Source organism: Cariama cristata, unplaced genomic scaffold (genome assembly GCF_000690535.1).
Source record: "Cariama cristata isolate BGI_N322 unplaced genomic scaffold, ASM69053v1 scaffold1214, whole genome shotgun sequence".
Classification (NCBI taxonomy): Eukaryota; Metazoa; Chordata; class Aves; order Cariamiformes; family Cariamidae; genus Cariama; species Cariama cristata.
The window spans coordinates 34,738-48,672 of NW_009612143.1; the positions used below are offsets into that span (position 1 = coordinate 34,738).

Here is a 13,935-nt window from a genome sequence, read left to right on the forward strand (position 1 = left end):
TTCTGATTTTGCAGTGCAAGATGTCCAAGTAATATGAAAATGAATCTGCATGTAAAGGGAATAAACTAAGTAAGTTTTTTGGCTTGTTGGGGTTTTTTTGGTTCTGTTCTGTTTTTTAATCTTTCAACATTAGTCATTCAAATCCAAGTGAGCTTTTGGCTGAACACACTCTGTATGTTCCTCCAGTTATATATAAAGAACATATGATGAGAGAAATTATTTTGAAAAAATAATTTATTCTCTTTCATAGTCAATTCTAATACTTCCTTTTATATTTCAGGGTGCAAGTTGAATTCTATATGAATGAAAACACATTTAAAGAGAGGCTAAAGCTCTTCTTCATCAAAAACCAAAGATCAAGTAAGCAGTTGGATTAATTTCTGTTAAGCATTATTGTGATACTTTGAATAGAATCCAATTCCACTGAAGGCAACAAAGTTACCATTAATTTTCTTCTGAGCTAAAATTTTATCCTATCGAGGAGTCAGTTTAACATAATATCTAAAACAAATTCAGATAGTATTATTTGAACTTAAGAACAACATACTTATTTTGTAGGATCAAATAATTAGTGATGCAATTTTATTTCTGTATCATGATCAAGTTGACTAATTTGCATGGATCTGATATTGCAATGCTCATTGACAAGTCATGACTTTATTTCTAGGAAAGCAAAGAGCCTTTAAGATGTTGGAGGAAAAGAGCTACAGAAGTACGTAGCTTTTTGAAGTGTTCAATCTTATTAAGTATTCCTAAATAAATTTCAAACTTGATCTGTACTAAAAAAAAAAAAAAAGACAACTATTTGGAAAGTAAACTAATGGGGAGGACAAACTTCCTTCTCCTGAATGTGGTACCTCAGAAATGTAGTCCTTGTCTTTAGTCTGATTTAACTATAACTTCATTGACATATGCACTTAAATTCATAGGCCATCATAGAAGAGAATAAGGTGGAGGAACTAAGATATTAATCTTTTTCTATACATCCATGCAGCTGGTCCAAGGGGATGGAAGCATAGTATATCATCAAATTTTGATTAGACCAGTGGAGTTCATAGCTGAGAAGACCAGTAATTGAACTCAATTTTCTCTGTGTAGCAGGACTGAATTTACCTCCATTTGCCCTACACCTGTAAAGAGCTAAAATTACAATAGCTTTATCCATAAAGCTTTTAGACTATAAAGAATACATTTTGGCCTTTTAATACAGCTAAGATGGTTCCATGGCTTTATGTCTGGGAAAGGACAGAAAGGAGAAAAGAACAAACTTTACTTTTTTGGTGTCCCAATCTAAAAAAACCCCAGACAAACAAAATTTGGGAAGCTAGATCAAGTTTTTAAAAATAAGACATACCATAAGATCTTCTATCTGTAAGAGCTAGTATTTATTAAATACTAGTTTTACCTCACAGAACATGACCTTTTTATTGGCTAAGCTTCTCTAACTTTTGAAGTGTGACAAGCAAAATATTCCCCTAAGCTTCACCCCCCCCCCAAAAAAAAAAAAAAAAAAAGGCACTGTACTGTGAATAACTGGTATTTTCAATTTGGGCTTTGGAATTATTTGCTGGTTTCTAGCTGGACAATCAGTTTTAACAAAGCTTTAACAAAATTCATCCTAATTCAGGTGCCTAAATAGCATAGAAAACAGAGGATTATCTCTGCTGGTAAATGATGTGGGTAGCCTTCAGAGTATCTTCTTTTCTAAATTTCAGATGGGACAGATTTTTTCACATTAATACATTTAACTAGATTTAGTTGGTAAATTTATTTACTAATGAAGATTTTTATTTGAAATCAGTTTCTTATTCTGTGTTAGCACACTTTAGAGCTCTCACTGCATTTTGGCTAATAGGAAGAGAACGCATACAAAAACTAAGTATGAGTAGAACAAAGAAAGCAGATGCGTGAAGACCAGTCTCATACTCCGTTTTATGTTTACATATGTAACTGTGTTGCGAAGGATGAATTTTTGCATGTAGGATGTGGAGTCTCCCTTCATAGAGATATTAAAAAAACGGTCTAGACATGATCCTGGGCAACAAGCCCTAGGTGGCCCTACTTGAACAGAGGAGTTGGACAAAATGACCTCCAGAGGTTGCATTTTAAATGTAATTAATTGCACTACAAGTTCTCAAATGGTTTTAGTTTTCTTCTACTTTTCTCCCTGTGACTTTACATGTCTAAGTATTTAATATCTTTATAGCCTTTGACTTCTGTCATTGTTGATACAGTGTGTAATGAAGTAAGAGACAAAACAGAAAAAGCATCCTAAACTAGGAAAGGCTATTACTCCTGGCTAGAAAGGCAGTGTGGGAAGCTGTAAGCAATAAATAGAATTTTTGTTCCTGATCTAGTCCAGAAAATAGGGGTTTGACACACTCTTGTTCACTTACTAAGAACATTTATAAAGTTATGACCCAACTCACTGTAAATCTGCTTTCACTGATAAGATAGGAAGGTTTGAATAGTACCTTCTTGCTTGAGATATGACAGATTTTTTTTTTCCCTACTTAGATCTTAACAAGATTGAAAACTACCTATATAGAAATACATATTTTGATGGCAGAACTGCAGACTCTGTACATCTAAAAATAGATACATTTACAATCATCAGCACAAAAATTAAACCAGAAGTTAATTAGTACAAATTCATGGCCATTCCTTTGTCAACTGCATACCCTTCTCACTAAGCACATTAAGAGAATTGTCGTAAGTTACTGTACTGGGACATCTCTATTAGGTTATGATTGGGTAAGTATTATTATGGGCCCAAAAGAGAGGAATGATGTGGAAGTTTCTTCACAATAAGAGAGTGGGAAACAACTGTTAATTCATCCTATTGGAAATGGGTTCATGCTGTAGGCAAGTAGAACAAGAATTTTCCTGCTTGGCTTGCTTAATGATTGCTGGAAAAAATCCAGATTCTGCTGAATTCTCCTACACAGTGATGCCATACAGAATTAGGTAAATTTTGTAGAAGCATAATGTGGTTTTGATTAACAAATGAAAACATAGTAATAACTTTTTCCAGGAGACAGCTAGTAGAGATGCTGTCATTATGGGCACCTTCTTTTCCTGAGAGGACTCCAAAGAAAACTCTAATAGATGAGATATGTTTTTTCTATTGTTGAATTACACAGCTAGTTCATGGAAAGTAAGTTGGAGAATGAGGGTGCTTACTGTACTTACAGCAGCATATGGCATGGGCATGCCATTTCCCACTAGAATCCCACAGGTTACCCAAGCCCTGCTACTGGTTCTCATGATACAAGAAGCTTAATCAACAATTAGACATTAAACAAGGCAATTTTCAGGAGAAACAAACAGGAAATACAGCAAAATTATTACTGTACTGAATGAACAAAAAAGTTTCCTCAAACCAAAGTGTTCAGAATCAGTAAGTTTAGTCAAAAACTCACTCCGCTTATGCAGATCTTGGTTCTTGTCCAAACACTCACAAGCGGAACCCTCTAAAATACAATCTTCAAAAACCTGCTGCTGAGGTAGTAACCTGCCACTCATTCAAGTGTACTCATTGAATACTCCTTTGAAATGGGAGGATTCTGTTGCCCAGAGGTGTCAGGGAGTTGATAAATAAAGAAATTGCTCTTTAGATCTTAGTCAGCGTTCAGTGAGAGCACTGAAAACTTTCCTTCACATACTAAAGATGATGCAAGCAAATGAAAGTTCAACCAATGCATGAAAAGCATTTTACAGAGGTGTCAGCCAGCCAAATAAAAAGAAAAATTTAAAAAAGAGAGAAAAAGATGATGTATTGGTATGACTTGCTTCTATTTGCCAAGATCACACACTGCATTATCACAACCTAAAATAAGTCTCAAGGGGAAAAAAAAATAAGGGACGTTTCGATTCAGTAGAGAGGGAATAAAAGATAACCATCACTGGGATATATATTTTTAACAGCATATTTTAATCCAACTCCTAAAGCAAACTGCTACTGAGATGATTTTGCTGAAAACCCAAAATATATTAGAGACTTATGAGAAAGGAATAATGGAAGGTGATCATAAAGTTTTCAGCTGCTATCTCTGTTGCTCTCGCTTTGATTTAGATCAGATCTCTAAATCAGAGGATTAATCTCCGAAAATGCTTGTAAGGGAAGCATCAAGATTTATAATAAAAGTGAAAGTCACAGTCAGTACTGGTGAAGTATAGTGTATCACTCTGTACTTAAAAATGCCTGCAAAAAAAAGCAAATACTTGCTCAAACTGAGAAGGAAACATTAATGTTTGACATAGTTATATTTATTTCACAAAACAAACAGATTTTGAACAGTTTTCAATTTCTTCTTTTAAAGAAGACAAAGGATGTAACACTATGGTTACATGGACACAGTCAAATTACAATCTCATTAAACAATACACAACTGGATAACAGTGTATGATTGATGTAGCTGAATACCAAGTTTCAGGCACCAGTGTCAAAACCTAGAGGTACTCTGTGCAAGTGACCCTACTGCTTGAACAATGTGTCTGTGAATGAAAAAAAAAGAAATTAAGTCAAGCAGACCATGTTGATCCACCAACACATGTAAGATAGAGGACAAAAAATAGTCAACCAAACAGAAATATGAAATGCTTTCTTTGTAAGAGCATAATAAATGAAAACCTATTTTAAATGCCTTCTCTAGTGACTGTCCCCTCCTTCCCATATTTGAAATCCTAGATCTTCATGATAGTGGAATAAATGCATTTCTTCCAACTCACAGGTGACATCCCCAACTATGAGTCTACAGAAGATTTTGACCAGAGAGAATACTTATTTGGTAGTCATATACTAATTATTAAAGCTTTAGCAGAGGTGACTATGCTCCCTCCAACAGCACATCCTATTTCTAAAGGCTGAGGCATACAGAAGCAGGAGAGGTAACCTTCTGAAACAGGATAGTCTTGATGCCTGTTCTTCCATATTTATATTGTAATAACTGACCCAATCACATATGGTACAGGACCTATCCTGTCACCCTATTTTACACATAACCCAGTCCATGATATGCACTCTGTATCTCTGCTAACTAGAACCTTTAGATGAAAATATGCCTGGTGTGAAAATCCTGCCTTATATTCTGTGGGAAACAGCCATTCCTGTGGAAATATCCAGAGCCTGAAGCACTTTTAGGCATAGCCTGAAACAGATCTATACAACTTAAATATTTGAATATTTAAGTAGTTCTAGATCTTTTAGGACTAAGATTTGAGAGTTAAGAGTTTAAGGCAGCAGGCAGGAACATGGGTCCCTTGTATTGATGTAGTTTTTAATCAGAAAAGCACTATTTTCTTTTGGCATTTAAACCAACATATAATTTCAAATGATGATCAGAAACCAGGCCATTATCAATGCAGAAAAGTAGTATTTCATACAAAGATTAACATTCACAAAGCTAAAAACCAGAACAAACAAATAGGCTTTTGTACTTACCTAAGAAAGTTAGATAACACACAATTAGTACGGAAAAGATATCCTGGTGGGCTTTTTTAGTTTGTTTGGGATTAGTTTTTTTTTAATTTGTTCTTTGTTGTTTTGGTTTTTTCCTAACATTATCTGCTCTTCTTGTTGTAATAGCCTAGTTGTTATGGCAACCATCCATACTCCAGCAGACTTTCACAAAAGGGTTAGTACAGACAAACAATTCATGTTTTCTTCAGCAACAGTTCAAAAAAGCTGCAACAAAGATCACAGCATTGTCCAAGGAAAGTACTGGAATTCCTCTAATCAAATAATAGCATGACAACACACCCACTAACTTACCCTCAACAACCTCCCAATCCACATACTACCTCAACCCCTTCACTCATGTTGGGGAAATAAATAGTCTGTAGCTAATAAAAAAAGGAATCAGTAGGTTAATGTTCACAAATCTAATTGCCAATAACAGCTGCGGGACCTCTCATGGTTGGGACCACAGGATTTTAACCCCTAGGTTACAGATAACAAGATGCTGTAAAAGTCCATCCAGTTCTCATGTGATAACTGCAACTTCACAGTTAAAAGTAGTAAGCAGAGTTGTGTAATAAACCTTAAGATTTCTTTCAGCAATTGCATGGTAGAATATTTAAGAATCTATTTTCTGGTTTTCCATGTTTACTGTAGATTGTGTTTTAATGGGAGGGGAACTAGTAGATTTAAAAAGTGATTTATCAGTTTTATCTGTAAGGTGTTCATTTTGAACTTAGGACTGAGTAAAGTCAAAAAGTATGTGATATTACCATAAGATAATTATGATTCTTTCCTTAAAAGGGAATGTATGCACACAGCTTTGGGTATGCATAATGAAGCTGTAGTTTTTAAACCACAGAAGTAATTATATTGAGTTCAGCAGACCTGCTAACGTATTTGCAACACAACAATAAAAGATACTATCTTTAGTATGACTAGGTGCCAATGAAGTCACATCTGTGTAAGAGTCAGTCAGCAGTATTCTGCTTTGGACAGAAGGGTTCAGCCATGCAGAACTGGACTCTCAGTTCACAGGACTGAAAAAAATTAATGCTTAAGTGACCTCCCTCACTTAACCTTAGTCAACTGACAGTTGCAACTTAATTAGTGAATGAAAATTTAAACCCAAGAGTTAGATACAAATATTTACACTGGCAAAATTTTAACACTATTGAATTTAATAACGAGACTGAAAACTTAAACTCTAATGCTCTAATAACTGCAAATTCTGATTAAAATACAGCTGAGCTACAATTAGCACGGAAATAAATTGTCCATGTGATAGAAGCAAGTGTCTGTGTGGATCCCTTTGAAGGAATCCTGTCTTTGTGCAGTAGACCTATGTTTGTGGGAAATACTGTATTATTTTGTGATAGTATTTGTGATATATCCTTCCAGCTAGAACATTTCAATATTTGCATGGTCTGTAGAAAAAGTTGTTGACTCAGTTCAGTTGTGCATTCAGCATGACTTTCAGATATCCTGATTCTTGGACACATAATTATGCATCTTTAATGTGAAATAACTACAGTTTAATATTTTATAAGTTGGGATAGTATTAATATATTCTGTATGAGAAGCTACTGCATGAAGACTTTCAGATATTAATATTCAAATACTTCCCATTGTATATCCTCTGCCTATGGTTGAAAGCATGTCTTCTTCATGTCGCTGTATCTTGCATCTCAAATACCATATGTAGTTCTTGTTCCTGTTTCAAGAAACTGGATTTGTAAAACTACAAAAGACACAAAGAATGGCATCACAAAAGACAAATGGCAGAGAATAGCTTTCAAACAAATGTCTGAGTAGTTCTTTACATTAAAACAGACTGAGCCTTAACCCAGAGATTTCTGAAAGCTGGAAAGGTGTATTATATGTGTATTTGACAGGCTTATTCTTATGTTCTTCTATATGATACGCTAATCTCCCATATCAGGGACAGGTTACTGGCTAGATCGAACTTTGTTCTGTTGCAGCATGGCTATTCTAGTTCCTTTTAGTTGTACCTTGAAAGTGGATGAAACTGTAAAGAACCTGAATTTATTTCTGTATTTTCTTTTTAAAATAGGTCTGAGAATACGATTGTTCAATTTTTCTCTCAAGCTACTAAGCTGTTTCTTATATATAATTCGTGTGCTCCTGGATGATCCTACACAAGGATGGTAATGCTTTTTTTTTTTTTCATTATTTCTGCTCTCAAAGCACTGTTTAACTTATAAGAAATAAATTAATTTAATGAATAAATGTTTGATATTCTATCAACAGGATTTGGGTTTATGTCTTACAGATGTTTTGAAAGAATTATAAAGCTAGTCTCACATTGTGAATGGAAATAAGAACTAAAATAACAATACTCTTTTTTCATTTTAAATGCTAAAATAATCCTAGCTCTTTGCTCAGATACTGTGCATCAGATATAGTTGTGCAAAATTATATCTTTTAGTTGTATTATTACATAACATTTCTATGTATCATATTTATGTTTAAATTTATAAAAATATTTGCAAATATCTGATTGCCAGTTTATGCAACAATAATTTTAGGATTTTACTTAAATAATTTTACTTAAAACCCCAGATCCCAGAAACAAACAGACAAATACATGAAACTCAGCTTTCATGCAGATGACATTGATGATAATTTTCTAGCTCTCTGCTTTCTCTAAAGACTTAGAAGAGAGTGAGACGAAAAGTACATTCTGTACTTGTGGTGATCTATGGTCATAATGCATGATTTTTCACACTTACAATTATCAGTATGGTATTCTATATGGGTCACTGGGTACTCTCTGCTTTTTTTTTTTTAAGTTTTACAATCAACCACCAATTGTAGAAGAAATTATATTTATAATTTATTCAATCCTATACTTCAGTTGTATTTCTATCCTGGATATACTGAATCTTCTCAATTCTAAATGCTAATAAGCACCACATTTTATTACCTTACTTGCTTTCACTTGATTTGATTCTGTTGGGCTTAAATACTGAAAGAAACAAAGCACAGATGAAAATACTAAGCTTAGGATGTTAGAACTAACACTCTTCACGTAATGGTAGGCAAAGGACAAAGTATAACTTCTAATTTTAATATTTGAAAATCAGTTAAATCTAATAAGAGTAATACTATAAAAAAGGTAGTGCACAGGAGAAGTACTATATTTTACAAGAATCAAATCCAAAGCAAAGTGAGTTAAAGAATATCAGCTTTACTCAGCAGTGCATGAGAGAAAGATGTGTGAATGGGAAGTACAGAAGATGCATTTGAGAATTTTTTTTGGTCAAAATTTATTGTAACAAATTAGAGCATCTGAAAAAGGGCCAAAAAAGAATTCCCTGGAAAAGCAAGAACTGCAAAAAAAGATTTTTTGACTCCACATGTCTCTTAGAATGTCTCTTCAAGGAGAAACAATGTGTAGGGAGGAAACAAGCAGTAAAGATTTTGCAAAACCTTGAACAGTGATGGAGAAGAGAAAATCCATCCTTAGAAATTTAGACATAGTAGCACAGCAACTCAGTGACCTGAAATTTTACAGCTAATGATAGTTTCTGGCATGAAGAAGCAGCTGATATTGTTTTGTTATGAGAACTCTAGTGAGCCCAAATGAGCATATTATACTGCAAGGTTATGTGTGGGTATGCAGAACAGATTAGAACATCAGTACTTCTGCCACAGGTATACTTCAATACTTTTGTATTCATATGCAAAGATTTTTTTGAATCTTGTAGATTGCTTAATTCTGCAGACCTTTCCTGACATGTTCGTTCCTGCAGTCTAAATGTTTAACAATTCACCAGCCAGAGAGTGTATTTGTATTTTCTATATATATTTTTCCCTTGTGTTGTGGTACATTTAAGAGCCTAGTTAGTTTGTTCTATGTCTGTATAACATTTGTCTGGCTCAGAAGTTTCAGATAAGTCACTTCTGCATGCTTACAAAGACCCCAGTCTTAGAATCTATGCCAGACAAACTAGCCCTGTGCCCACATGGTACCCCATTAATGTCAAGGATTTTACCCATAGAGATCCTGAGGGCTTGATACCTAAACTACTGCTGTAATGCATTCTTACAAATGTGGTGTTAGGAAGAAAAATCCTTTCTAGATTCTTTGTCACAGCCTGATGAAAGAAACTACTCAGTGTGCTGTGAGCATGGCCAGAGAAGACATTATCACCTGATTGTTTTTAAAGTGACAGTTCTGGGAGGAATACTTTTCATCACAGAGTCCCCTGCAGATTTATTTCCTGTTTTTCAGAAATGCCTGCACAAGTTAGTATCTTTCATTTACTCCTTCAGGCACTGCGGATGTACTGGGAAGAGCTTAAGACATAAAGCATCCTTATTAATGGATACAATTTAGCACTTGCCCCACTCATAGTCGGTAAAAATACAGCTATTACTAACCTGTGGTCTTCAAATCCTTTTCTACTGACCTTGCTTGCCAAGAATAAACAAGGGTATTTTTCATCATTTACACAAATAGATATTACCACATCCTTACATGACCGCTTGAAGGGAGGATTTGTGCCAGTAATTTAAGGCAAGATAGCATCACATGTCCATAGCAGCTATTTTTTTACATAGATGTCACCAGTTTCTTACTTGAATTACTGCTGCATGAATCTCCAGCCCTCCTGACATCCTTGCAAGAGGATATAAGGTGTAGGTTGATGCAATCTTTCCTGTTGAGAGTATGGCAGATATATGTGCTCTTTCTGTCTGAGCCTATCCATGTGATAGGATTTCTAGTATCTCTTGATCTTCAGTATTTATTGTGTACTTAGTTCAGCTTTTCAAAGTGTAGTTTCAGTTGTTTTCGTTTTAAATTGGAACATGTTTGAAAATAAATCTCTCAAAAAATGTAACCTGAAATGCTTCATGGTCCTTTATCTACAGATACAGAACACAGAGAGAACTGCTTTCTAAAAGCTATTTTACTTTTAAAAACGTCTATATGCATAATCTAGGGTTTCAAACTATTGCATGCATTTTATAGCACACTTATTAATGTAATTAATATCCCGTTCCTCCCATATGCTTTTATGATCGTGTTCCCATATACATCTGCTAATGAAAATGGACTTTGCATGGATGGGATGACATCTATCAGTAAGGAATTAAACAGGAGTTGTTCCAATCAAAACTACACACCTGGAACGATTGATTGGTGAGTTCCTAATTTAAAAAAGCAAACCAAAAGTCCACATAATGGTGAGAAGGGGAGGGAAGCAGGAAGACAAGTCATTTCCATCTGGAAACATTTTAACATATAGTAGTCATGTTTCCATAACTCTTAAGCAATTACTTCCATGTTACTGAATATTCAAAACTGCCTTTAATATTGTAATTGTTTCCTGATTGCCTAAGTGAACTGCTGGATTGAATGCTCTTATAAGATCTGAATTCTATCAATGCTTATACCTTGCTGAAGAAAAATAGATGCCCTTGTTTATAAAACACTTATGAGTAGCAGTAAACGACTAACAGTAAACTATTGTGGCACTAAGGGTGCCAGATTCCAGTAGTACTGTATCAAGTGCCTATTATCATTGAGTTTAGTAAATACTAAGACAATATGAGATTTTTCCAAGATGTGACATCCCCTATGAGTTAGATACCATTTATATTGTTACCCAGATAGCAAAAAGTTCACACAAAAGAATTGTCAAGTTTCTTTTTCCTACCACAAAAAGTTATTCCTCTGCATCTCTAGAATCAAAAGCACAAATTGATTTGTTCTTTCTGGAATCATAGGGGATGAACTAGCAGCCACTGAACCCAATAAAAGATTTTGGTGTCACTAGGTGTTGGATTACTCTCATGGGAACTCAGTGATTGGCTCTGGATTAGAAATACAAGCAATGTCAATACTCAGTAGATAACTACTGATTGAAAGTTTTTGTTACTGAGTATTTTTTCTAAAAATAAAGCTGCTCAAATTTCCATTCACATATACAATTTTTTTCTCTTGATTTTGTTCAAAACATTAACCAGATTTTTGTTAATTTAATATTTATTTTCTTATTATAATGAACAGGTCTCCTATTATTTGGGTGAATCGAAGCTTGCCTTTATGGGGGTTACAGGTAATATGTAAATGGCCAATCTAACTATTTCCATTTAATACTTGTAGAAAATATTGATCTATAGCATTTTAGTGATGTTAAAGGATACTCGGAAAAGATATTAACAAAGAAATCTACCTGATGACCAAGGGCAACAAAAGCATAAAGTAAACATCATCTGATCTGAGCTCACTGATTTGAATTTATATGGCTTTACAATATATTTGTAAAGTATTAAAGTTTATAACAAAATATTGTAGAATTAGATAGCCTTTTCGCTTAGAATTAGCAAGTTCTGTTAGGTCAAGTAGTCACTGTTTGCTCTGATGATGAGTTTAAATTTCGTAATTGCTTTTGACTAGTTTTTGACATGTTTCATGGGCTTTCTCGTTAAATACACTAAAAAGCTAAAGTTACTTCATAATATAGAAGCCTACATGTTTAGAGGAGTACATCACAAAAGATGTACTACATCAGTGCTCTGTGGGGCTTGGAGATCTTTTGAAGTTTGTGGTTCAATCCTCAGTGTCCTGGAGCTGCCTCATTTTAGGAACACTTCTTACTCGTAGACAGTGCTGTGGGAATTCTCCCTGTGAAATGTGTTTTTCTACTAAGAATTCCTTAAGCTTCCAGAATGGTTATACCATTATATTCTTGTGCCATGCTTAGTGCAATGCCATTACAATGGTTTGTACCTTTACATTATACACAGTTTTACTAAGGGAAGAATCTCTTGATGAAAATACTTTTCAATTCTTTGCTTAAAGTATGCACTGTTTGAATAAATTTTGACCTAGACATTCAGATTATTGCATTCAATTTAATTAAAAAATACTGACAGATTTATTTGCTTATGGTTACAGTCTTATTCTATTAAGTTTATTTGATAAACATAGGAATTTATACATATGCGTATGCATGTGTATATACACATGCATTCACAGTAGGATATATATACAGTAGTTGCAAACAAAGGTTTATTTTCATTTGAGATACAACCTGAGTTTATATAAAACAGTAATACTTATTTAGAGAAACTGATATAATATTTTATTGCATATTGACACCATTTAAGGCTAGGCCAACTCTTAAAATGGGTAGCAGACACTATTAACCCCTCCCTCCCCAGCCAAACCAGGACACATATTTTAATAATTTTCCAATTCATAGCATCTTTTTTAATTCTAGATAATGATATTGTGAGTGCAAATAGTACAGTCTTGTGAGTTTTCAGCAGTAGTGAGCATTAGTTTAAAATTAGAAATCCTGAGGCTTGTTTGACTTCAGGCTCCAGCTGAATTTGTACATCTTTTTGATGTAATATTCCCACAATATACATTAAAATACAAATATTTGCTATGCAAAGGATTTAAGTAAGTTTTGTGGTTATTTAATATAGATAAAGTTTTAAGTAATTTTTTTACTGTTTTGATATTTGACTATTTAAATATTTCCAAATTACATAATCTAAGTGAAGGCTGATAAGTTGAGCTCAGTTGCATTTAAATATTAAAATCAATAATGATTCATCTGTATAGTTTTTTGTTGTTTTCAACTTTCTGAATTATACGCAGCAAGAAAAGTGTTGGTTTTTCCACACATTCATAACATCTTTACGGAAAAGTAAAAAGCTGACCAGCTTCCATTATTTACAGCTTCCTCCTTCTCTGTCTTTCTCTCTTGTGGAAAGATCTCAGTACCTTTTAGGAATATACAGCTGAAACTTGAGAAACAATCTGGCACACTGTGTATGGAACTCTGTAAAAACCATGGAAGGGCCACCCTGCAGGCTCTCTCGAGTGTTATACTTGGAAAAGAGCAATGAGACTCAAGTCACAGCCTATGCTTTAGTCAGAAAAATAACAATATTTAAGCTTCATGCTAAAGGCTGTTAGCTGAGATGGTTTCAGAGGATACATGGAAAAGCTGTTTTTTATTACCTTTTACTTTTCATTGTAATGCTTAATGTGATATATTCTTTAGAAGCCAGTATTAATACACATATTTTATCACTTAAGGTTTCTGTGGCTTTAATAAGTCTCTTTGAAACTCTGCTGCTGAGTTATCTAAGCTACAAGGTAAGTACTTTTAGTCATATTTAGGCATAAATCATGACAAAAAGTAACTGAGTTAAATGTTTCAGTATAAAAATCAAGTGCCTGCATTTGTGCCCACACGGATGGACAAGCAGGAAGTTGAGAAAAACACACATGTAGAGGACAGCATATTGTCACAGGCAGCTCTGTTCAAGTTTCCCAAATTTATGAGGAAACACTAATATCTAGAGGGTGGAATTTGTTTTCCATTTTTTTCTATTATCCACTGGCACATTGTATTTTGAAAACACATTCTCAAAAGTGACCTTGATTTTTGGATACATATTTCTCAAGTATACAGTTTCCATAATGC

At 34.1% G+C, this 13,935-nt stretch overlaps 1 protein-coding gene across 1 annotated transcript in view; it reads left to right on the forward strand.

Annotated features, from left to right (window-relative positions):
- Positions 1–280: 280 nt before the first annotated feature.
- Positions 281–13,935, forward strand: part of LOC104160376 (potassium channel subfamily T member 2-like) — a gene marked incomplete at its 5' end in the record, with an annotated part of 47,947 nt that continues 34,292 nt past the window's right edge. Inside the window, 4 exons of the mRNA XM_009698483.1 lie at positions 281–360; positions 7,533–7,626; positions 11,499–11,547; positions 13,545–13,604. Coding sequence (XP_009696785.1) covers positions 281–360; positions 7,533–7,626; positions 11,499–11,547; positions 13,545–13,604 — 283 coding nt within the window. The remainder of the gene's footprint in view (positions 361–7,532; positions 7,627–11,498; positions 11,548–13,544; positions 13,605–13,935) is intronic.